Source organism: Herpailurus yagouaroundi, unplaced genomic scaffold (genome assembly GCF_014898765.1).
Source record: "Herpailurus yagouaroundi ecotype Mexico unplaced genomic scaffold, PumYag 77, whole genome shotgun sequence".
NCBI lineage: Eukaryota > Metazoa > Chordata > Mammalia > Carnivora > Felidae > Herpailurus > Herpailurus yagouaroundi.
In genome coordinates this window covers 95,983,896-96,010,025 of record NW_024412388.1, presented here as the reverse complement: position 1 = coordinate 96,010,025, position 26,130 = coordinate 95,983,896, and the positions used below count along the sequence as shown (strand labels likewise).

The following is a 26,130-nucleotide window of genomic DNA, read 5'->3' as shown; positions in this document are numbered from 1 at the left end:
ACATAACTCGCTTCTTTCAGGTCTCTGCTCCAGTCGCATGTCTTCCCTGCCACCGTTTCTCTCTTTCCCCTCCCCTACTTCACTCTTCTCCATAGCTCTTATCGTCTAACATAGTCTGTGTTTATTTGGTTACGGCCCATCTCTCCTGATTAGACTATAGCTCTTCGACAACAAGAACTCGATTTTATTCACACAATAGGCATTCAAAAAGCATTTGTTGAATTAATATTAAATGTTGATACAATAATTTTTAACTACATGAAAAACCATGCATATAAATATGGTTGGAGGAGAACAGGAAAAATGAATAGTTTGATTTGTGAAAATGTTCACGTGCTGATCATATTATTAAGCAGTTTATACAATAAAAATTACATCAGTTGTGATTATGATTTTAGGCTGCCAAAAGTCTCTATAACAATCTTATTTCTTTGGAAGCCACTAGTGTATTGATTTAAAACTGACTAGTACTAGTTATTAGTGACAACTTTTCCTCCTAAAATTGTAAGAACAATTACTCCAAAATCTTGTTCCTAAAGACCCAAAGTTTAGTCTGTAAGTGTCAACACTGTCATTCTTGAGGCCACACAGAAAGTGAACAGTTTTAAACAGTTTTAATATGGAACTGAATAATACTCAGGAATCCAGTTTACTTTTGAGACAGGTATCTATGTTTGGCTTCAGAGTGTCCCTGAAACTGGTCCAGTACTTTTTTTTTTTTTCCTGGGGAAAGAGTCTATATATTTCATCATAATCTCAAAGGTGTCAGTGGCCTAGAAAAGGTTAAGAACTATACTATTTTATATCGGAAGTAAAATGCAATATTCTAATATAAGCCATCTCTCAAAAGGACAGAATATGGATAACACCTAGACACATCTTTGTAATCATTCAATTGATCCACAAACTACTGAGTGCCTCCCTTGTGCCAGGCACCGTGTGATCCTCAATACCTCGCACCTAATCGTATTTTGCAGTGCAGAATTCAAAATACCAAGGAGACAGGATTCAGTGAAACACCAGGCTAAAAAACAGCTTCAACCGATGCAAATATAATGTCAAAACAGAATATAATGTCAAAACAGAAAAAGTGTTATAAGAAATCCTAATAAAGACAGAAAGAAAGGGGCTCCGGGCCTGATTTAGTGATTATTATGTCAAAATACTGCAGATATCAATTACACGAAAAGAAAAGAAAAAGTACACGTACACATGCCCGCCCCCACACACTGACAGGAAACCAGAAGAAAAGTTTCCAAATCCTGTTTCCAGCAGCATCCCTTCTGAGACTGCCCTACAGCATGCTTCTGAAGGTAGGAGCCCCACCTTAAAACCAAGAGCTGATACCTTACTCCTGACTGTGATGAAAACAGAAAGAATCATCATCCCACATCCAGGAAGCAGAAAACTGTGGCCACCTGTAAGGCCCTGGCCCCTTAACCTCCTACCCTGGTATTCCCTTGTTTCTTATACTCTCCTCCCTTCAAAGCAGTGACAAAACCATCTTCCCTCCCAAAAAGGAATACATAATAACTCAGTCATAGTTCTTTTTTCCAACAAGAGGTCAAAAGGTCCCCCAAACTCTCGGTGCTTCGCCTTGCGAGGAGATCCCAGTTCTCAGGCGCAACAATCTTCCCCCTCACCTTCTCCCTTTAGCAGTAAATTACACAATTCGGCTCAAGACACTGTCCTTAACTTCCCGAGGGGGACAAGTGACATTCCTACCGGGCCCCAGTCTGAAGGAAGACAAGAATCACACGGTGACCCCTTCCCTCACAAAATTCAGGGATGAAGCAGAGACCCAAGAAGGGCAACGCCGAAAAGGCGAACACATGGCAAAGCTACGGAAGACGTGGGGGAAAGAGGGCGGGAAAGGGGCAGAGGGAGGTGGAGTGGGGCGTAGAGATGTCAGCCCTCGGCACGGGTGGTGGGGGGCAGGGGGGAAGGAAGGAAAGGGAGACCCCGACCCTGCCAGAAGTGAACACAGGGAGGGCAACGCTCCCGGCTACTCTCCGCACCTCTCTAGCAGAGGAGGGAGGACAGAAAATTCACCTAACCCTCCAGCCCCCTTTTCGCGTGCCCCCCAAGGGGAGAGTTGGGTTGGAGGGAAGGTCTGACCCTAGTCTGGGGACATGCACGAAGAGGGAAAAGGTAGCGATGTCCAAGCTTCTGCATCTCTCGGGCAGTGAGTGGCGAGGGCACTGTGTCCGAGGAGATGGCGAGAGAAACGGGCTTGTGCCATGACACCTCGGGGAGTTGGAGGGTGGGGGACACAATGTCCTCTTTCTCTCCCACACCCGGCCCGGGCCCCTCCCGTCCGTCTCCCGCAGGCCCCGCCACAGTCGACCGGCTCGGTCCGCGGGCGTGGTTGGCTCTGGCCCCGGCGGCGGCGGCAGGGCCTCCCGGAGCCCCGGCCCCTCCCGCCGGCCAGGCCCCCGGGCCGCCGCCCCGGACACCGAGGGAACGCGGAGGAGGAAGGGGGAGCCAGGGGACTGACCGGCGACATGAGCCACCTCAGCCCAGGCTCGGCCGACCCGCGCCCCCCGCTCCCTCTGGGGCCGGCTGGGCTCCCCGCCCCTCACTCACCCCCCCGGTCCGGCGCCTCCTCCACCTCCTCCTCCACCTCCTCCCTCTTCTCGGCCGTGGCTCCTGCTCCGGCTCTGCGCGGCGACGGCGGCAGCGGCGGCAGCGGCCTCGAGAGCAGCGGCGGCGGCGGCGGCGGCGGCGGCGCCTCCAGAACGCGCACGCACGCAGCACGTTGGCCCCGCCCCCAGTTCCACCCCGCCCCTCCGAGTCGCCGTCAGCTAGGCTTTGGCCCCGCCTTCCCCACGGCTTTCCGGAGTCCGCTTAAAGGAGCCGCGCGGAGGAGAGTGGTGAGAGCTGAGGATCATGGGGAAGAGCGAGGTGTTGGGGTATTGTGAAGAGCTGAGTAGGAGGTTGCGAAAGGCGGGAAACAAAACGAAGGAGGGTCCGACGATTCAGGAGGAATAGAATTTGGAAGGGAATGCAACCATTCAACAAGTACTAACTGAGCACCTAGTAAGTGCCAGGCACTGTCTAGGCGCAAGGGATAATGCCCTAGGCAAGCAAAGGCCCTTGTGAAGCTTGATTCTACTGGGTTGGGAGAGTGGAGACAGACAAAAAACTAAACAAAAATTTCAATCCGTATTATGTAGTGTGAAGACAAATGAAACCAGGAATGGAATGACTTTATTGCTGGCCAGATACTGCCCCACAGAGGAGACCTTTGAGCACCTATCATATACCTAGGATATGAAGGAATGAGCCTAGCAAATGAGTGTGGAGGTGTGAGGGAAACAGCCTTTTCAGGCTGAAAGACAATCAGCCATAAACTCAGAGTTGGGAATACACCTGGTAGGTTACAGGAACAGCAAAAGGCCAGTGTGGCTGAATGGAACCAGCTGGCCAGAGAGTAGCAATAGTTAAGTTGAGAGAGGTATAGAAGGACCAGATCCTATGGAGCCTTGTGAGTTGTTATAAGAGCAACTGAAAACCATGGGAGGATGAGCAGAGGAATGACCACATCTGATTCACATTTTAAAAAGTATTCTTGGGGTGCCTGGGTGGCTCGGTCGGTTAAGCGTCCGACTTTTGCTCAGGTCATGATCTCACGGTCGGTGAGTTCGAGCCTGTGTCGGGCTCTGTGCCGACAGCTCAGAGCCTGGAGCCTGTTTCAGATTCTGTGTCTCCCTCTCTCTCTGCCCCTCCCCTGTTCATGCTCTGTCTCTCTCTGTCTCAAAAATAAATAAACGTTAAAAAAAAAATTTAAAAAAAAGTATTCTTTGGGCACCTGGGTGTCTCAGTCGGTTAAGCATCCCACTGTTGATCTTGGCTCAGCTCATGATTTCCCGGTTGTTAAGATCGAGCCCCAAGTTGGGCTCTTCACTGAGGGCATGGAGCGTACTTAGGATTCTCTCTTTCTCTGCCCTTCCCCCACTCACAAGGACTGGAGCTCTCTCTCAAATAAATAACCTTAAAAAAATGTTTTTAAAGTTATTCTTGCTAATATGTGTAAAATCCACAATAGGGAAGCACAAATGTCTGCAGGAAGACCCCTAAGGATGTTGGTGGTGGTAGGTAACTTGTATGGCAGCAGAGAAATGGTGAGAAGGCTTTTCAGATATATTTTGGAGTGGATTTGGCAGAGAGTGTGTGAAGGAACAAACATCATGGATGATTCCTAGGTTCAAGGCCTGAAGGATGGGTTAATGGTGGTGCCATTTAATAAGATGGGGAAGACTCAACAGGAGAAATTTGGGGATGGGGGAAATCAGGAGTTCTGTTTTGTACATGTTACATAAAGTGCTTGTTATGCACCCACATGGAATATTGAGTACAACAATTGGATATATATTTGGGATTCATCAGCATAGATGCTTTTTAAGCCTTAAGTCTACATAAAAGCACTTAGGGAGGGAGAGTACTGGAAGAGAGGACTAAGAGGAATCCAACACTTGGAGATTAAGTAGAAAAGGAGGAAGGGCTACCAGTCAGATCAGAGGAATACCAGGAAAGGGTGAGTGATGGAAGATAAGAGAATTGTTTCTGGAAGGTGAGAGTCATCACTCTTATCAAATACTGCTGAAATAAATAAGCTGAGGACAGAGTTTGAACACTGGATTTGGCCGGATGAGGGTTACTAATGTCCTTGATGAAAGCAGTTTCAATGGTTCGCAGGGGAGAAAGTCTGATTAGGGTGTGTGAACAAGAGAATGAGAAGTGAGGAAGAGAGAGTGTGTATAGCAAGTCTAAACAGCTCTTGAAGAGCTTTGCTGTCAAGGGCAACTGAGAAAAGGGCAGTACCCCAGGGGTATTTGGGATCAAGGGAGAGTATTTTAAGATGGGAGGAACAATCCTTTAGAGAGATAAATATGATAGCACAGAAGATAGGAGACAAGTGGAGAAAGATTGTCCTCAAGAAGAGAAGCAATGATGTCCTAGTGAGGGGAATGGCCTCGGGTAGGAATAAGGACTGTATGTTCACACACTATTTTTGGAGAGAAGGCAAAGTCTGTGGGTGCAAATGCAGGTAGGTTAAGTAGTCCATTTGGTGATGGCACGCTTAGGCCACTGCAGAGCAGAAGGGGACAGGTGGAAGCTAACACGCAGCCCCTGTACTGCCAACCAAGCAGCTATGAGGCCATACCAATCTGGAGGAAGCAGGGGTGGGGAGGGGCACCTCTTCTAATTACTCCAGCTGGAGGGGCTGGTGCCTTTTAGCAATTTGACCCACCCTCCTACACACACACACACACACACACACACACACACAGTGTGTATATTTTCCCAGTTTACATTGAGTACTGTATGTGCTAGCTACCTCACTGGATCTGATGAGATAGATCTGGGCTATATGCTTTCCTTTACTCTATGCAATAAAAACTGTGAATGGGGAGGGGCTATTGGCTATTTAAGGAGCTAAAAGAAGGTGAGCAAGAATTCTCTTGAAGCATTGAAGAGTTACTAGAGAAGTGTGGTATAGACAACACTGAGGAGGACCCTCTTGAGCTGGTGGTCCTATATTCAAAGTGAGACCATTAGGCAAAGTTGTATGGTTCTCTCCAGCCACATTCCATTGCTTGAGGGATTGAAGGAGAGTTGGATTTAACCAGGGCTGGGTTTGCTGATGAAAGTCAATGAGAAGGTGAGGGAGTATACACCAGGGAGTGGTTGTAGTGATAGCCCCTTGGAACCTACGCTGGGAGGGAAGAGAGGCAAATAATAAAACAGTGGGGTCAAGGGTTTGGTGGTCCCTGTGAGAAAGAAGAGTTCAAGAGGAAGCAGTGAAATAAGTGGGGAAAGGGGACTTTCCAAGGATCAAGCATGGGGAAGGGTGAGTGAGGGGGTTGGGAAAGAGGAAGTGAAGGTATCTATGAGGAAAAATGGGTTCAGGGAGGAGCCTTGGAACCGAAGAACCAGCAAGGCCCTCGGGCTCTTGCCCTGTGGCAGCACACTTGAGCCATTGGTTGGGAGCAGGTTGAGGGAGCTGCACGAGCTGGGGAGAAACTGAGCACAGCAGGGAATAAGCCACCTGGATTCTGCCAGGTCCCTTTACAAGCCTTTGGGGAGCCGACTGGGTGCTTTGCTTTACTTGCCTTTTTTTTCCACCGAGGACACCCACGCATTTGTGTAGACATTTTATTCTGCCTGGTGTTTGACAGAAACCAAGTGACATCTTTCCTCCTGATATCCCTTTTCTGCTTATGACACTATCTTTTTCAGTTACTCAACTGCCAAGCCTCAGCTGCCTTTAATCTTCCCCATCCCCGTGTCCAGTTAGTCCCCAAAGTGTAGCAATCTGTGCCGTCCAATAGAACATTATGCCATGTTCTTTATCTACATAGTCTGGTACAGCAGCCAATGTGGCTATCAAGCACTTGAGATGTGGCTAACATGACTGAGGAATTGGATTTTAAATCTTATTTAACTTTAACGGATTTAAATTAGGCTTAACGAGGCACATATACCTGGGGGATACTGTATTGGACAGATGGGTAGAGGTCCTTCCTACACAATGTCTCTCCTTTTTATTTTTTTAAATTGTTTTTTAACGTTTATTTATTTTTGAGAGAGAGAGACAGAGCATGAGCAGTGGGGGTGGGGGAGGCACAGAGAGAAAGGACGACTCAGAATCCGAAGCAGGCTCCAGGCTCTGAGCTGTCAGCACAGAGCCTGACGTAGGGCTCGAACTCACAAACTGTGGGATCATGACCTGAGCCCAAGTTGAGCGCTTAACTGACTGAGCCACCCAGGCGCCCCACAGTGTCTCTTCTGCTTCTCTCCACCTCTGCTGCCATGCCTGACTACCTCTAGTCCAGACTTTTCCTGTAGTCTCCTCTTTGGTCTCCTGCTTAGTTACTTCCCCTGCCATCTGTCATGTGTTCTTGACAGAGCCACCTCTCTAAACGGTGGCCACATTGTGACCCCACCCTATTTTTAAAATGATTGCTATTTCTCTGTCAATTTCAAACTGGCATTTGCCCCGTGATGTGTGTCCATCCCACTTTTCCAGCCTTCCCTTGCACGGCGCCCTTATTTAGAAAGAGCTGTTCCTCAAGCAAAATGGAACCACTGGCTGTAATTCCTACCAACTTTTTACAGAGGAGCCAACCTGTATGCTTAAACTGTCTCCGCCTGGAATAGTGCCCCCCATTCCCTCTTCCAGCCCCCACATCTGTTGAAATCCTTGGAGGCCTGTCTCAAATTGCAGCAGCTACCTGGAACCTTTTCTGATTTCTCCTCTCCTCTGAAATCCCGCAGTTTCTGTGTTCACCTCACCTGTGGCACCTGCAAGCTGCCTTGTCGTATGTATTGTGTTTTCATTTTATTCCCGTCACCACATTTCCCTCCTTGCCGATCACTGTGTTTTAATCACGTTCGTGTCCCCTTGTCAGTCTTGCACCTTATATGTATGAGGTAATCCTCAACTAGCCACTGCATTGAATTACACGCTTTCATGGAATGTGAAGCGAATGTATGCCTCTCCCTGACTGCGAGTACTATCACTAACCCCCAGAGAGAATGTTGTTATACCCTCGGAGAAACAAAACGGAAAAGAAGCAGAAGAAACCAAAAAAACCCACAATCATTCCATGGCACTTCTGTTACAATTGAGAATTTATTAGGTCAGAACGCCAGGTTTGGGGCAGAACTCTGGGAAATTAAGAAGAAATGAATGAAAGAAGAAGAACAAGCAGGAAAAAAACCTGAGAAACAGGTATTTGAAATAGATCATAATCATGACACATCTGGTAGCCAGTTTCTAGAGCATTCTGGAAACAACGTGGAGGTAGATGAGTCTTTGTCCCAGGAGTTGGATGGCTTGGGGCTGAGTGGTGAGGACAGTCTTACCTACAACCCCCTACCTTGACCGGCAAATGGACTCTTCTGTCTGCTGAACTTGACTGCCACAACATCTGTGTCTACACTGTGCTGACAGGGTGTTGATTTGCCTTTCTGTTTTTCTAAGAAAAGGTAATTTTCAGGAGAATATTCTTTTGATAGCTTTCATCATTGGACTCAATGAACTGACCTTAAAACAAAAGCAAACACATAACCATGACATTTCCTAACATGAGATTCAAACTTTTGAAGAGAAGTGGACTGTGTTTGTTTTCATGCTACTGTTTGCTGAGAATTTCTTCCAAGTGCTTTCCAAACTTAGGGTGCTTTTACAACTCGGTTCTATTTTGTAATCCTAGGGAGCGTCATCAGCATGCTTAGAACTGGCAGGGCCAGCATAGTTAGCAACTCCTAGGGTCAATTTATGGAAGATGTCTTTAAGAAGCATTCAGATTGTGATACAAATCAGTAAGAAGAGGCTTCCATCCAATATATGTTTAGAAAATGTATTTTTAGACCGGGATTCCTGGGAACCTGTAACCCAACAGAATTACATATGCTAAATCCTACAATACCTAATACGCTTTTCTTGTTGGTGCGGTGGTTTAAAGGATTTGAAAAGCAGGCATATTTTACACAAAAAAAAAACCTCACACATATAGGACCTTACACACGTTTATTCAACAAGTTTTAACTGAGTGCTTGCTACTTTATGCTTGTTGCTACAGATATAAGTGACCGGGCATTGGTATACCATTTTACAGTTTTCAAAATGACTCCACAGTGCCTAACTTAATCCTACAAACAAATATCATTAAAGTAGGTTTAAGTCTCATTTTGCAGAGGGGAAAACTTGCTCAAAGGGATTCAATGAACTGCACAGAAGCCGAGCTATTAATTGGCAAGATCTCAAACTGGAACCCAGATCTTTGGGTGTCAAAACATTGGTTGAATTAGAGTATAAGTTCCCTGAGGGCGCAGACTTGATCCGTTTTGTTCATTACTATATTCTCAGAGCCCAAAATGTACCAGGCATATTGTGGGTTCTCAATAAATGTGTGTGTGTGTGTGTGTGTGTGTGTGTGTGTGTGTGTGTGTTGTGGAGAGAGGGCTGGGGAGAGAATATAAGCCACCCATCTAATTCATTAGCATATTTTAATATTTTAATTAATTACATGCTAAGCTGATCTTTTCTATATTAGTGCTATTCAAAGTATGGTTTAAAGACTGGTACTGGTCCATGAATTTTTTTATTGCCAGGTGCCTTAGCCCATTTTGGGCTGTTGCAACAAAATACCACAGACTGGATAGCTTATAAGCAACAAATTTATTTCTCAAGTTCTGGAGGCTGCAAGTCCGAGATCAAAGTGTCAGCAAGGTCACGTTCTGGTTAGAGCCTGCTTTCTGGTTTATAGTGGTGCCTTCTTGCTGTGTCCTCACCTGGTGGATGGGACTAGGGATCTCTCTGGAACCTTTTTTTACAAGGGCACTAGTACCCTTCATGAAATTCCACTCTTATGACCTAAGCACCTTCCAAGTCCCCACCTCCTAACACCATCATCTTTGGGGGTTAGGATTTCAACATATAGATTGGGGGGTGGATACAAGCATTCAGATCTTAGCACCAGTTGGCCTTAATGACAGAAAACGAGAGTGAGCATTTAGAATCCTTTGTGGCAACTTGACATCGCTGTGACATACAAGAAGCAATCAGTAGGCTTGTCCAGTTGAGCAGGGCAGAAACCAGTTCAGGTGTTGCCCGACTGCCTTGTGTGGTGAGTCACGTGGTATGAGCTGGATACTAGTTATAAAGCATCCAACTTTTTTTTTTACCCTTTTGACCCTCTTCACCCATTTTTCCTCCCCTCCCACCCTCTGGCAATCACCGATTTGTTCTCTGTTTCTATGAGCTTAGAGTTTATTTTGGTTTGGTTTTGGTTTTTAGATTCCAAATATAAGAGACATTTTATGATATTTGTGTTTCTCTGTCTGACTTATTTTACATGTATATGTGTGTGTATATATCTCTATCTATTTCTTCATCCATTCATCCATCCACGGACATGTAAGTTGTTTCCATATTTGGCTATGATAAATAGTGCTGCAATGAACGTGGGGGTGCAGGTATCCTTTTGAGTTAGGTTTTCGTTGTCTTTGGATAAATACCCAGAATTGGAATTACTGGATCATATGTAGTTCCGTTTTTCATTTTTTGAGGAACCTTCATACAGTTTCCCATAGTGGTTGCACCAATTTACATTCTCACCAACAGTGCACAAGATTCCCTTTTCTCCATATCCTCCCCAACACCTGTTGTTTGTTGTTGTTGTTATGCTAGCTATTCTGACAGGTGTGAGGTGGTATCTCATTGTGGTTCTGATCTGTATTTCCCTGATGGTGAGTGATGTGGAGCATTTTTTCATGTACCTGTTGGCGAGCTGCATGCCTTCTTTGGATCTTCTGTCCATTTTTGGGGGGTTGTTTGGTTTGTTTATTTGCTTGGTTTTTTTTTTCTTTTTTTTGGCTATTGAATTATTTGAGTTCTTTATACACTTTTGATAATAACCTCTTTCAGATATAGGACTTGCAAATCTTTTCTCCCAGTAAGTAGGTTGCCTTCTTATTTTGTTGATGGTTTCCTTTTCTGTGCAGAGTTGTTTTAGTTTGATGTAGTCCCACTTGTTTATTTTTGCTTTTGTTGCTCTTATTTTTGGTGTCAGATTTTAGAAAATTATTGTCACTCTGTTTTTCCCTAATGGGGGGGGGGAATTGTAAATGGGATTGTTTTCTTAATTTCTCTTTCTTAGAGTTTATTGTTAGTGTGGAAATTTTGGTGCATGTGCATCAATTTTGTATCCTGCGGTATTATCTAGTTCATTTAATACTTTTTCAATAGAGTCTTTAGGGTTTTTTTTATATAATATCATGTCATCTGCAAATAGTAACTGTTTTACTTCTTCCTTTTTAGTTTGGATGCGTTTTCTTTCTTTCTTTCTTATGCCTAATCTTCGAGGAAAAGCTTTCAGATTTTTACTATTCAGTATGATATTAGCTTTGGGGTTGTCCTATGTAGGCTTTATGTTAAGGTCTGTTCCCTCTGTTCTCTCTATACCCTCTTTGTTGTTCTCATAAATGGATGTCGAATACTGTCAAATGCTTTTTCTACATCTGTTGAGATGATCATATGATTTTTATTCTCCATTTTGTTCATGTGGTGTATGACATTAACTGATTTGCAGATGTTGAACCATCCTTGCATCCCTGGAATAAATCCCACTTGATTATGGTGTATGCTCCTTTTAATATATTGTTGAATTCAGTTTGCTAATATTTTGTTAAGGATTTTTACTGTATCCATCAGGGATATTGGACTGTAATTTTTTTTCCTGTGGCATCCTTGTCTGGTCTTGGTATCAGGGTAATGCCAGCCTTGGAAAATGAGTTTGGAAGTATTCCCCTCTTCTATTTTTTTTGGAAGAGTTTAAGAAGGATTGGTATTCTGCTTTGAATGTTTGGTAGAATTCACCAGTGAAGCCATCTGGTACTGGACTTTTGTCCATTGGGAGGTTTTTGATTACCAATTCAACCTGCTTACTGGTAATTGGTCTGTTCAGATTTCCTATTTCTTCATAAGTTAGTCTTAGTAGATTGCATGTTTCTAGGGATTTAATCATCTATTTAATCCTAACCAGTTTGGCTATTTGTCACCCACCTTCTTCTCCTCCTGGATATCCTTTACTTTTTTGGAAAGAGAACACTTTATGCCTTTGGAATAAAAGAGTTAACAACAGATTTGAAATAACAAAAGAAAACACACAAAACTGCTTTTCACCACAGAAGCTATATCTCCTGATCTTATGCTGTGGAGGCATCATTGCTCAGGAATTAAATATATGGTTTCTGGAGTGAGACTTCTTGTGTTTAAACACAGGTTCTGCCACTTATCGACTGTGCAAACTTGGGCAAGTTGCTAAACCTCTGGCAGCCTCAGTGTTCTTATCTGTGGTATAATAAAAGTACAGAATTTCACAGGGTTTTGGTAAAAATTATGTGGTCAGACATGTACAGTGGTTTTCACAGAGCCTGTCACATAGTGACAAAATGCTGCTTTATGTTATAAGAAATATTATCTATCATTTCATCCTGGGCTCATAAAAATTCATGCTGCTTGAAAGATTTAAAAAATATTGACTATGAAGGTGATTCTGTAACTATCCAGGCTTGTAAATAGATGGTCGCTTTTCAATTATTCACATTATTAAAAGATAATGAACATCAGCTAATTCCAAGGTCCTTTATATTTGCTTTTTAGTACATTGGGGGACATTTGTCTTTTTAAAAAATTTTTTTAAGTTTATTTATTTTGAGAGAGACAGAGACAGCAAGCATGGAGGAGGGGCAGAGAGAGAAAGGGAGACAGAGAATCCCAAGCAGGCTTTGCACTGTCAGTGCAGAGCCTGACGCGGGGCTCAAACTCACGAAACCACGAGATCATGACCTGAGCTGAAACCAAGAGTCAGATGCTTAACCAACTGAGCCACCCAGGTGCCATGGGACACTTGTCTTCTACGTGGCCATTCGATGCAATTTCTATTTCTGCAGCACAGGTTGCTCGGGCGGTAAAAGAAGGCAGGTGCGTGTCCTGAAATGCATGAAGTACATCCTAGTGGAGAGTGCACACACAGGTAAGCAAGAGCTGTTTGCTCAGTGATGTGTGTATTGCCTACTTATATGTTTTATGCCACAGACTTTATCTGCAGGGTCCCTTCCTGCTAAGTTGTAGCCAGCTCATTCTTTTCCATTTCCTTCTGGGAACACCGTCATCTAGAAGGAAGCAGCTACTCAGCCATGCGGCACTGTAACTCCTAGGAAGAATCAAGGATTTCTGCAGCAAGGAAATTGGATACGGATGAGCACCAGGGAGGACACTGCTGGCCACTGAAGGGAAAGCCCAATGTAGGCAGGAGGCCAGAATGCGCCAACGGTAAGCCAAGTTTTTTCTTATCAGAAGAGAAAAGCTTGCACTTAACTGCGCTATCAAGGAAAAGACGGTCCCCAGCCTTCAGTAAGTGGAGGGAAAAGGAATCCAGGAGGGCTTGCCCTAGCTTTGTGGATATGAGTTAACATTATTTATTCTGTAGTAAAACTCAAGCACAAGTAAACCACTGAATGAGGCAACCTGAATATATACAGAATTTATAGAAAGCAGGATAGTGTGGTTAGGTTTGCTAGATTTAGCGAGTGAAAAGACAAGATGTCCGGTTAAATTTGAATTTCATATAAACAAACATGTTTTTAGTATAACTATGTTCCATGCAATATTTGGGGTTTGTTTATCTGAAATTCAGGACATTCTGTATTTTATCTTGCAACTCAAAGTGTGATTAAACATGTAGGCTGTGGAACCATACTGTGTAAGTTCAAAATCTGGTCCTGCCGCTCATCCACTATGTGACCTTGGTCATGTTACTTAACCTCTCTGAGCCTCGGTTTCTCTGTGTATAAAACGAAAACAGCATTTACCTCATTGAACTGTTGTGAAGATTAAATAATACACAAAAATTCATAATGGTAACTGACACATAGTGAATGCTGATAAAAATACTAGCTACTTTTGTAGGAAGCATAAGTGGTTATTTACTACCTCCAAATGTTTTCTTCAGTTGACATTATGATTCCAAGTACCTTTTACAAAAAAACCTAGGTGGAGATGGTTTTTTCTCCTATTTTCACGTTACTTTCAATTTTGTTTACAGCCAACGAAATTAGTATAACTTTTAGGACCGCTATCTATCGCATAAAGGAGCACACAACCAGCATCTTATCATCAGGCTTCCTGTTTTTCCCTGGTGGCCTAACACATCAGCCCAATCTTAAAGATGTCCTAAAGGCCAAATATCCTCTGAGAAATGTGTTGAAACTTTCGTAAAGTACTACTTGAGTATTTACTAGGTGAAACTCAGGAGCCAATGCAGCTCTAGTATGGGGTTTTGTCAGAAAGGTATTTGCTGTAAGGGGATTTCTGTGCTCTGTAGGTTGCTTAAGAGCAACCACTTCGTATGGAGTTACGGTTCTTGCATATAACAGGATTCTGTTAGCACAAAGTTGAGAATCAGACAAGCAGAAATATTACTACAATAGTAGACCTAGTATCCAAAAATCTGGTTCTACCACTCAACACGAGTCGCCTGGTACTTTTGAACATTTGCTTCCTCATTTATAAAATGAAAACATCAATACACCTTAAAAGGCAAGAATCAAGTTAAATGAGATAACGTAATGGACAATACGGTACTAGGAATAACAGAAGCGCTCCGTAAGTATTCTTAACATGAATCTGCTTATTCATTAGAAGGAAGACTGAACACCAGAACACAGAAAGTTCAGAACACTGAACACAGAAAGACTAAAGCCTGGGGTTTGTGCTACTTTATATGGCTGAGCTAAAACAGTAACTCCTTGCTTTGTCCATGTCTGCTTCTGGATGAGAACCAATAATTTCTAAACAATGATACAACCTAAGGGGAATTCAAGCAAGGACTGCATCTTTCCCATTGACAGTAACTCTGTGTGTGTGTGTGTGTGTGTGTGTGTGTGTGTGTGTGTGTTGGAGGCAGGCAGTGGTGAGACAGGGAAAGGTCAGGGAAGGAGTTGGAAATTTCTTTTTCATTTAATAACTAGGTTGAGCCAGATACTGATGTTTGTGTGTGAAAAATATTAGTTTGAGGCCAGAAAGCAGAAAACACACTTCCAGTAAATTGACAATATTAATTTTGAGTTTCAGAAGCAAATCCCAAATGCAAACCAGATTCAGAAATTATGACCTCAGCTTTTCCAGAGTGTGTACTGATTAGGCTTTTGCAGATTAACCAGAGGTAGAAGGTCTTAGGGGAAAAACCTAGGAGAGAAAAATAGAATTCATGAGAACATCCAAACTCAGAGAGTGAAATTTCCTGTCTTCGCGTTTGCTGCTGACTGAAGGAGTATGGGCTTTTCTAAGGAGGAGAGAGGGGGTGAACTTAGGGTTTTGTCAAGGGGATTACCAAGGGAGGTAGTTGTTTGTGGACTGGAAGGTGGTAAGAAGTCCATGGCTTTGCAGGGCAATACATGATGGCAAAGTAGGGCAACGATGCTGGAAGTTGTAGAATGAGCTAGATGACTACTTTGAAAGTCAGTTCATAAACATTTATATATTAAGTATCAACTATGTTATTAAGCTTTCAGGGGATACAATGACACATAAAGCACAGACAGTGAGACCTGAGAGGAAGAAGATAAAAGGAAGGCTGTGGAACCAGTGTGTTAAGAAATCTCATAGCTGACAATTTGCTAGCAAAGAACAGGATGCCTACAAAATTCGTTAAGTGTCAGGTATGCTGGGGACGTGGCTGACGGCCTTGCCTGAGCTTTGAACTTGGCAAAGGGTAGAGGGGAAGCATTTCTCGAGGCCTTCCCTTGCCTCCTGTAGAACAGAGGTGCTCGGTGTAAAGGAAGAAAAGCCAGAGCATGTGCATCTCTGGACAGGGGTCTGAAATGAATCATAATCTTCCTGGGGGCGAGGGGTAGTGGGGGAGGGGAGTTGTAGGGTCTCACCGCCCCTCTCTTCATCCCCTGAGCTGTCATTGCCAAAATGAACAGATTATCACAATTTCAGCCCATGCAGCTATCTCGCTAATGTTCATTTGCTGATTTTAATGAGTTCCAGAACCAATTTGTGATCTTATAATCAGCTCAGGTTCACCGCTGAAAGAAAGTGCTGTAAGTCTTGTTAGAGAAGTCAGCGCTGCAGAATGCAGATACATTGATATGAAAATGAATTCAAATGAATTCTTCGGGGCATTGTAAGGCTTCCAAGTTCCCCGATACCATTCAGCACAAAAATGTTAGGTGTTGGATGTCCTGATGAGCCGGCTGGGGTACAATACCTGTCTTTGCAAACTACATTCATCTCCTTTTGTTCTCTCTTCAGATTTCACAGCTTCCTCTGCTCTGCCTAAAAAGGAAAACTCACATCTTCAAGCTGTTACAATAAAACTATTGGCAGTATGTAAAGTGAGAACAGAGCCTTGCCTTAATTTATTGCACCATGTAGATTTATTACACATCAGGGTAATAATAACAACACCATGACTCGCCGCCTGATAATCTCCTGTGCTCCAGTAGGAGTGCGGGGGAGGGAGCCCGCGGGCCCTGTAGACTCCCTGTATGGTGCTAAGCGATCTGGGCACGCTCCTGGCCCAGTGCCACCAGATGATGTGGTACTACTGGACCGCGTGGCGTCAAGATGTGTTGCAGAGCTGGTGAGGAGATGTAGCCTTTAGACAGAAAACACTGGAGGCCATTGGCCAGGCCTATAAGTAGAGTGTGTCCCCAGTTGCCCACTGCCAGGGGAGTAGGTAGGCATCCCAGCTACCTTCTTATCAGAGGCTCCTCTACCTGAAACCTGATGAGATCACAGGTTAAGAACCTCCACGGGGCATTTCCCCTGCCTTTAGAGGGCACCACACTTAGAATCTGGGACCTTCCAAGTTAAATATGTTCAGTGTCTGAGGAACAAGTTGACCAAATTCAGGGTTAAAGACAATCACGCCTCGGGCCACGGGTCTCTCCTTCAGAGTGCTGGCCTCGCTTCTGGGCTGCTTCTCTTGTCTTTTCATGACATCTGAGTCCTGGGGGTGCCCAATCCGTCTTGGCTGCTTCCAGGGAAACTGCTCCCAGGCACTCAGACACTCAGCCTGCCCACGGTGACAGTGACATCCTCACAGAGGACAGCGTTCATCAGAGGTGCCCCCCTGCTGCTCTGCTTGCTTTGGAAGCCTCTCATTAGGGTTTCTAATTTTTAAGATAATGGGAACTTAATGGGGATTATTTTGATTTTCTCTCGCCAGCCAATGTTTTAGCCCTGCTGCCCCCAGCTGCACTGCCTGAACAAATTGCATTCTGAGCAAGCAAAAGCTGTGGCCCAGGAGACTGCTGACATGACCTCAGAAACACACAGTCCAATCCTACTGCATGATTTTCTTTGCTCTTGTACTGAGACCTTTGCCTGTAACAGTATTTGGGTTTCTGGCCATCTTGGTGACCACTTGGACCTGCCTTCCCCCTCCCCCCCCCACCCACTGAATTTTAGAGGGAAACATCTTTAAAACACATCAATGAACGAATCAGTTAATTAATTCTCAGCATTGGTGAGGCTCGGGCTCCTATTCCTCTTCTCCTCCTCCTTCCATGTTTTGTAAAAATTGAGAATTTGATCGACCCATAATCTGTTACCTGGCTATACTCTGAGACAGAGAGTTGCCCTCTGAGACAGACAGTTCCAAGACTGAAAGGATGGAGAATCATGTATGATTAACCCTCAGAATAATCAATGACCTCAATAATTCTATTTTGAAGCCATTAGGTCCTGGGGATCCAAAGACATTGTCCCTATCCTCTCTCAAAGCTTTGGTTTTCTTCTCAACAAACAAACTTAAGTGTGTTTGTTTTTGCATTGGTAAGTGGTGGCCATTTGGGGTAAACGGACCCTTGGGGATGTTTATGCTGCCCAAATGATGGCAAAAATACAAAGATGTGCAAACCACCATCCTTAGTAGGCCAACTGTGCCCAACACTTCACTGGATAGGCTTATTTTGGGTGTCCCCTTCCTCTGTTAGCTGTTAGCTATGAGGACCACTCAGCAAATCTTGAGTCTTGGAAATCACTCCACTCCCATGTTTGCTGATTTCTGGCAGGTAAGAAACCACGTCAGCCGTCCGTCTGAGGTTTAATGGGGTATTATCGCTACTAACTCGAACCTCTGTCAGTAGCTCTTTGTCTCACAACTAACCCCAAGGTAGCCTAATAGCATGAAAACCAGAGTCAGAGAGGTCGATGAGTCAGAAAATGACCCTAGGTCTGTTCAGAGAGGTGACAGGCCTGGATGTTTCAAAGCACATTGCTGACCCCTTTTAATAAAGGGCCCAAGATTGTTTTAACTACACTTGATTTAAGGATAAGTTTACGGGGGCGCCTGGGTGGCGCAGTCGGTTAAGCGTCCGACTTCAACCAGGTCACGATCTCGCGGTCCGTGAGTTCGAGCCCCGCGTCTGGCTCTGGGCTGATGGCTCAGAGCCTGGAGCCTGTTTCCGATTCTGTGTCTCCCTCTCTCTGCCCCTTCCCCGTTCATGCTCTGTCTCTCTCTGTCCCCAAAATAAATAAACGTTGAAAAAAAAATAAAAAAAAAAAAGAGGATAAGTTTATGTAAGACAGGGACTTCACTGCTCAACCATTTTGTGGAATGGTTGCCAATGGCTTGGCCCAAAAAGAGGAAGAAGGAAAAGGGCCAGAGGCAGCAAGTGTCAGTGCAAGATGGGAAGTAGGTAGGAACTGTAGCATTGTCAACACATCCAGAAATCAAAATTATGTCAGGAGTGGGGACTCATTTGTATTTGTTTTGATGATTTTGCTTTCATTTGATTTTCATTTTAAACCTTGGACACTCTGGCCGCTGGGAATTGATTTTGAGAAGCACCAGCATGGAGCAGGGACCTCCAAGAAGAATCTGGATTCAAGCCCGGTGCTGAGGGAGAACGTGGACAAGAGCATGAGGCAGAGACTTTAGGCCCACGGGAAGCAGCCTCCCGGCCTCAAAGGATGTCTGTGTCACTGAAAGCAGCGAGGAGTACAGACGGTGTGCAGGAATTGGGCTCGACAGCCCCTGATACTGACTGATAGGCAGTTTCACTGTGGGGCACCAGGCACAGGTCCCTCTGCTGTCTTCATCAGTCTGTAGGTGCTGACTTTGCTGATGGTCTGCACCACAGCCACCGGGCCTCTTCCCACTTCCTCCTTTTCACACGGCTTTTGTGAGCAGAGCAGCCGAGGCCTACTCTGTAGCCTGCTTTGCCCTCTCTTACTTACATCAGAGGTTTGGGACGGCCGATTACAAATGATCGTTGCAATCTTTTCCTTTGTGCTCTTGAAGTTTGAGTAGAGAGGCAAGGAAGAAGTGGCCCAGGAGCAAATAAACATCTGCATTTCCAAAATGAGCGTGAAATGAAGCTCGTCTGAAAAAAGCAAAGACAGCTTTTGGGGCAAAAGCTGAACGGGAGCAAAAGCTGAATAGAGTCTCAACCATGAAATGTTTACTCGTTTTGTTAAAAAGAGAAGGAAAGAAAAGAAAGAGACGCTAAGGGGTGCCTGGGGGGCTTGGATAAACATCTGAGTGTTTATCTCAGCTCAGGTCTTGATCTCAGGGTCGTGAGTCGAAGCCCTGTGTTGGGCCCTGGGCTTCATGCCCAGGAGGGGCGCCTGGGTGACTCAGTTGCTTAAGAGTCCGACTTCAGTTCAGGTCATGATCTTGTGGTTCACAAGTTCGAGTCCCACATTGGGCTCTGTGCTGACAGCCTGGAGCCTAGTTCGGATTCTGTGTCTCCCTCTCTCTCTGCCCCTCCCCCACTTGTGCTCTGTCTCTCACTGTCTCTCAAAAATAAATAAACAGTAAAAAAAAATTTTTTTTAAGGAAAGGAAAAGAAAAGAGGGAGGGAGGAAGGAAGGAAGAGAGGCAGGGAGGAAGGAGCCAGGTACTATCTCTTTAGCAGGCATGGTATGAAGAAGAATTGAAAAGATGTTCACTATTTTTTAAATTTCAGTCCTGAACCAGTCACCTGGGAGGAGTGGGTTTGGTGTTCCAACACAACCGTTCGCGCCTCGGACTTGGAAGGAGTGAGGTTGAAGTATCTCACAAAGGAAAAAATAAATAATTAAAACAATTGTTATCTAAAATGTTCTGCCTTAACAAAAATTAGAGTTCCATTGACAAGCTAAAGGAACAGTCTGTCAAATCTTCACTACAGCCTAGCTAACACCCTACTGCTTGCCTCCGCCCCGCAAGGTAATTTTGGCACCTTTTATCTCTAAATACATGGTAAATACTCATTAATCTCCACAGCAGTCTGAAGTTGGTCAAGTTCTTCAAACTTCGAGTGATGACAGGTGGGGTAGTAGGTAGCAATTTGCCTTGGCTGTCATTACCCTTCCCACACATGCTGGGAAACAGGCACGGAAGGCTTCGAGGTTCTGGACCAAATCAGAGGTATTCCAGGAACCCAGCACTGGGTCCCTCTGTCATCTCTGGGAAGTGGCTTCTGGACTCAGCAGCTGTACTTCTCCATGTCAGCTCGTGTATGTGTCAGCAGCAAAGAAGACTCCCATCCCAGAGGCCCCAGGTCCTTGGCCTCTGCTCCCCCTCAGAAAAGTTCTCTGGCAGTTGAAGAAAATGGAGCAGGTGCGACCATAGGGGTGAAGCATGGGTGAGTTTGGCAGTTGGGTGCTTGAGTGGATCTGAGCTCTGTGATTGTGAATTAATATAGCTCGAGGGGACTGGCGGCAGACTCATCTTTGCCCTTCACACTCCAGTAATAAGCTAGCAGGACTTGTACGACCTCCTCCCTTGCTGATGCAGCATCACAGCGCCGTGGCCGGGCCTGACCCCTGGCCTCCCTTGTCCCGCCCCCTTGGATGTTGCACACATCCTGCAAACTTTCGGAGGGGCCATATGGGGGTCAATTTTCTTTTTCTTTTTTAATTTTTTAATGTTTATTTATTATTTTTGAGAGACAGAGTGTGAGCGGGGTAGGGGCAGAGAGAGGGGGAGAGACAGAATCCGAAGCAGGCTCCGGGCTCTGAGCACAGAGCCTGATGTGGGACTCGAACCCACGGACCGCGAGATCATGACCTGAGTTGAAGTCGGACGCTTAACCGACTGAGCCACCCAGGCGCCCCTGGGGTCAATTTTCTTGAGACCTGATTTGTTTCCACCTTCGATAGAGATCAACAGGACACTTTTTCCTAGGTTGCTCAAGAGGTCTTAGAGCAGGCAGATAAATTCAGGATTGGCTGAACGTCGATCATTTTTGTGAAGGGCTCGAAGAGACAGATGGACAGTTTTCACCAGGTAGAAAAGATTAGAACAATGGGTGCATGTTTTCGTCCCATCTTCACGCTCTCTCGCCTCTGATAAGTGGGAGAAAAATAAACTGCGGCATTATTTGATGACTGCTCCCTCCCCAGCAGGAAACAGGGCGAGAGGAAGTGGGAACTGACGCGTACTGAGTGCCAACTCTAGGCTGGTCACGTCATATAAAGAACCTAATTCTCCCTCACGATACCCTACTTTGTAGGTATTATTATCCCCCTTCCGAAAGACAACTCTCTTGGGCTCTTGTAGTTAGGAAGCCATGAGGCCAGAATTGAAAACCCAGGGCTTCCTGACTCCACATTCCCTCGGTGGGTATTGTGTCGCTGATGTGCCCATTTTGAACGAAGACTGACCTGATCCTGAACTCAGCCTTCAACAGGAAAAGGACAGTAGCCTGGTACTGTCTTCTTACACAACATGGTTATCAGAATGTCCAATGACAGGAAGGGTCAGGATGTCAAACTCATTTTGAAACCCTCTTTGACTGAAGGCCACACCAGGGTGTGGAGTACAGGTCCCTCTGAAGGTCACTGGCCTATGGAGGGAGATACTCGATGACTTGTTTGGTGAAAAATCTTATTGGAGTTTACCCTCGGTCACTTTCCAGCCCCTTTAGGGATACCGTAAACTGGAAGGACCTGCAAAAGGATACTTTTTATACCCTTGTCAAAAAAGTAATCAAGGGGCGCCTGGGTGGCGCAGTCGGTTAAGCGTCCGACTTCAGCCAGGTCACGATCTCGCGCTCCGTGAGTTCGAGCCCCGCATCAGGCTCTGGGCTGATGGCTCAGAGCCTGGAGCCTGTTTCGGATTCTGTGTCTCCCTCTCTCTCTGCCCCTCCCCCGTTCATGCTCTGTCTCTCTCTGTCCCAAAAATAATAAACGTTAAAAAAAAAATTTTTTTTTAAAAGTAATCAAGCCAAATTGAATGAGGGCTTACTATGTGACAAGAACTGTTCTTTAGGCTTTATATGTGTTATTTATTCCTCTAACCATCCTATAAGGAAGGTACTATTAGTTTCTCCATTTTACAGATGAAAGTACAGATGGAAGTTACAGAGAGGTTAAGTAACTTGCCCGAGATTACACAGGAAGGAAGTGACAAAACCAGGATTTGAACTCTCCAACCTGGGCACCTATCAACTACACTTTCTGCAGCCTGTTTTCAGGAAAGATTATACAGAGATAGGAATTGTCACTCCTGCACATGGAGAAGAAGAGGCTTCTCTTCTCATTTTCCATTTATAGAGTAACGGCAGGCTTCTGCCACACAGAGCACTGGGTCCCTTTACCCACAGACGCGTTAACCCTTTAGAGGCCTGCTGAGGCTGATCCCTCTCACTGCAGCCTTGTTCCTCTCCTTCCTTCTCCTCAGGGGATCTCCAGCACCTTCCTCTTGTGATGGGAATGATGGATGCCTGGAGACCCAGATCTTCATTCTCAGCTGTGGGTTACCACTCTCTGGTGGTCAGTGTCCTGGACAGCCACAGGCAATAGAAAGTGGCTGCAATTCTACTTTTTGGACCCAGAGGATGCCACCATCATCACCGACTCACCAGAGACAGGCAGGCAGGCAGGCAGTTTACCCACACTGAACACGGTGGTTAGTTAGTGAACGTGTTCTTTTTTTTTTTTTTTTTTTTTTTTGTAATCTATACCCAGTGTGGGGCTCCAATCCACGGCCCCAAGATCAAGAGTAGAATACTGTACCGACTGGGGCAGCCAGGCTCCCCATTGAACGTGTTCTCACATTGTCTAAATATAAGTATGTAGACCTCACTGGGGAGAGATCAGGTCTTCAAAGAAAGGTCCTGGGGATTGCACCCTACTCCACTGTGGAGGAGGGAGGGAGTGAAGCCATGGGAGCCTCCGCTTTTGACTTTGACTGCTGAAACTCACATCTGCTTACCCTTTCATGTGTAAACCAGGATTCACAATTACTCACTCCACTCAGATGTGTAAAGAACACATAGTTTCTTTTCTCTCTGAATCACCCTGATATCCCTTATGATCCTACACCTGCTGGGTAGCTGGAGGGAAAAACTAATTTTAGTTCAATAGGTTTTAAAATTTAGTCATTCAATGATTTAAGCAGCTCCTTTAGGCCTAACTCGGAATCTTTGGGTTAAGGCGCAATCTCAGTTTCTTCCCTTCTTGTGCTTGCTTCTCTGTAAGTGGTACTTTTGGTTCTGAGACCAGGCCCCTGGCTCCCTCTCCTCACTGCTCTACCCTTTTAAACATGGCGCCCTAACAAGGGCTTTCACAGGGAATGGGAAAGAGCTCTTCTGCCTTGATTCTTCTAATTTATCTCATTTTCCTTCAGGCAGAGACCTGGATAGAAGAAGCCAGGCGAGGACGAGGGGACTCTGGGCGTAGCCTGCAGCCAGCCTCTCCTCCTAGCATCGGGCTGGAAGAGGAGGCCTGCCGGCCCCCATCACAAACAGAGGAATCTTCTCTTTATACTAAAGAGGAAACTCTAAAATCATAGTGCTTGGTTGTTGGACTTCTAAAGAGTGTAGATCATCTAGGGTTTTTCAAGCTTGTAACCATCCTGACCTGCTTGAAGTATGACACCTCCAGGCGGGCCTCTGGGATACGAGCTGTAAGAGGGATTAAGAGGAATCAAAATATTGTGTTTGCTGAATATTGTCTCCACCAGATCAGTGTAGGCTTGGGGTGGTTGAAGGGGAGAGTGGGATTCTAGAAGGTGCTTAGAAGGACTCCTCAGAGGAGAGGCAGTGGAGTACGTGTGTGGCTTAAATGTGCGGGCTTGGAGTCCAGACTGGGTTCTGCTATTTCCTTGTGCCTTGAGTGACTTTATTTGTATGGAAACTCGGTTTCCCCATCCTTAAAATGAGGGATAGACAATAGCTATATCTACCTCATAGGATGGTTACAAAGTTAACACATATAAAGAACTTAGACTTCTGCCTATCTCATAGAAAGCCCTCTACAGGGGCATCTGGGTGGCTCAGCTGGCGAAGCGTCTGACTCTTCATTTTGACCTTGCTTCATGGGATCCTGCCCTGCACTGGGCTCTGCTCTGACAGCATAGAGGAGCCCGAGATTCTCTCTCTCTTCGCTCTCTGCCCCTCCCCCACTCGGGCCTGTGCACGTGCGCACGCTCTCTCTCTCTCTCTCAAAATACATAAATAAATATTTTTTTAAAAAGCACTCAGCAAATGTTAGCTATTTAGACAACAAACACATGTAACATTGGATTTGAAGCCTTATAAGTTTCTTATGTATGATATAGGGGAAAGAGCATTGATTTTCGAAATAGCCTGTCGAGCAAATTATTTGGCTGCTGTGATGCTGGTTCTGAAAAACAAGGATGATGGTATCATAGGAAAGGGGTCGGAATTAAACAAAATAATGTGCGTGAAATGCTCAGCAAAAAGTTTGGCACATAATTGAGGCTTAACCAAAGTTTCTTCTCCTTTCTCCTTATGTCAGTGACATGGTGTCTTATAATTGTTTACTGTTACACCCTCAACCAGGCATCTTAAGCTTTTGTGATCTCCTAACTGGCTAGCTCAGAGGAGACGTTCCACAGATTCATTGACAGATTCAAATGAGCCCCCAAATCTGGGGCTCAAGTCCCACAACTCCTCCCCATTGAGGGTGGCTGGTCAGAGGACAGTTCCTGTCTTCTGATCTTTAAATCTGCCAGGCATATATATTTCTCTCTTCTCTTCATTAAAGGGACATTGTGGTCCATTGGAGACATTTGTGTCTGCTTCGTTCACACTGCTCAACCCACACTTGGAGAGAAATGTGTTTGCATAAATACTAGCAGATGAATTTTTTAAATATCACTTTTTCTTTCCTGGCACTCTGTGAGAGAAATGAGCAAATATAAACAGAAGAGTATCACACCAGAAATATAGCAGATGGGTTCCTGCTGGGGATCTGGACTTTCCTGGAGTTTACACGTTTGGGAGATGTAGGATTATGACAAAATCCACTTGTAATGCTCTTGCTTTTTGTTTCTTGGGCACAATATTAATTGCTTAATGATGGGGCTTAATGTATACTTTCAGCCAAAATTTTCCCTTTGGGGAACAAGCAGGATGCTGTAAGCATTCTCTGCAGGAGGGATTCTCTTCCTAAGCCCAGCATAAATCCAGTTTGATTGAAGAATCGAGGAGAAGAGAAAGAGTAAGTCTATTCCTCCATGCTGTAAGAACAGGGGAAAAAGGAAACTCTTCACTTTCCAAGTCAGATGGCTACCTGCTTCCCAACCAAGAATTTATTATGGATATTTAAAAAATAGAAGCTGATTGGGGCACCTGGGTGGCTCAGTCAGTTGAGCGTCCCACTTCGGCTCAGGTCATGATCTCGCGGCTCGTGAGTTTGAACCCCATGTCAGGCTCTGTGCTGACAGCTCAGAGCCTGGAGCCTGCTTTGGGTTCTGTCTCCCTCTCTCTCTGGCCGTCTTCTGCTCATGCTCTGTCTCTCTCTCTCTCAACAATAAATAAACCTTAAAAAAATTTTTTGGGGGGTGCGCCTGGGTGGCTCAGTCGGTTAAGCATCTGACTTTGGCTCAGGTCATGATCTCACAGTCTGTGGGTCCAATCCCTGCATTGGGCTCTGTGCTGACAGCTCAGAGCCTGGAGCCTGCTTCAGATTCTGTGTCTCCCTCTCCCTCTGCCCCACCCCTGCTTGCGCTCTGTCTCTCAAAAAATGAATAAACGTTAAAAAAATTTTTTTTTGAAATTTTTTTAAATGGAAGCTGATTGCACACACTCCCTGACCAACCCTGCTTTGGACCACCTCGATTCAAACTATACATCTTGAGAAACACATCTATACCCAGGGAGTTGATCATGACCATACTTAACTCTGGTCCACGCCTTTGGCACAGACTTGGTAAGATACTATTTTCATTCATTCATTTAACAAATTTTATTGAGCATCTACTATGGACAAAACAGGGTATTAAGAGTGAGAATGTAGCAATGAAGAAGATAAGTATGGTCTTTGACTTCACAAAACTCAAGTCCAGTGGGAAAACACACTATGACCTAATCACTCTATTGTACAGGGATTAAAAAACACATTAAACGAATTGTTTTCATTTTCATCAAGCACCATGTGTCGCAAGGACTCCCCTTGGGAAAAATGGGAGGTGGGCACTCCTTGTGGGCTCCTGTTGTCAGAGCCTCCACGGGCTCATTAAAACCACCTCATGGAAGAGCTCCTTATCCACAGTTGATTTGGCTGACTCCAGTCTTCATGGGTTATCCTTAGGGCCTCAAGAAAATGGTACGGCGGATCCTACCTGCCCATAATGATGACTTCCAGAA

General features: G+C 45.1%; 1 protein-coding gene across 4 annotated transcripts; it reads left to right on the top strand.

Annotated features, from left to right (window-relative positions):
- Positions 1-1,560: 1,560 nt before the first annotated feature.
- LOC121027679 (dual specificity protein phosphatase 8-like) lies at positions 1,561-15,924 on the top strand. Of its 4 annotated transcripts, none has more exons than XR_005788861.1 (6): positions 1,561-1,658; positions 12,466-12,548; positions 12,692-12,847; positions 14,216-14,281; positions 15,081-15,234; positions 15,833-15,924. XR_005788861.1 is itself a non-coding variant. In XM_040471297.1 (5 exons), the coding sequence occupies exons 1-2, from the start codon at positions 2,241-2,243 to the stop codon at positions 12,507-12,509; spliced, it is 672 nt and encodes a 223-aa protein (XP_040327231.1). In that variant the 5' UTR covers positions 2,097-2,240; the 3' UTR covers positions 12,510-12,548; positions 12,692-12,847; positions 15,081-15,234; positions 15,833-15,924. The 4 variants fall into 4 exon arrangements, 1 of the variants encoding a protein (XP_040327231.1); XR_005788862.1 differs by lacking the exon at positions 1,561-1,658 and adding an exon at positions 2,097-2,873 and having other exon boundaries at positions 15,088-15,234; XR_005788860.1 differs by lacking the exon at positions 1,561-1,658 and adding an exon at positions 2,097-2,873.
- Positions 15,925-26,130: the final 10,206 nt, after the last annotated feature.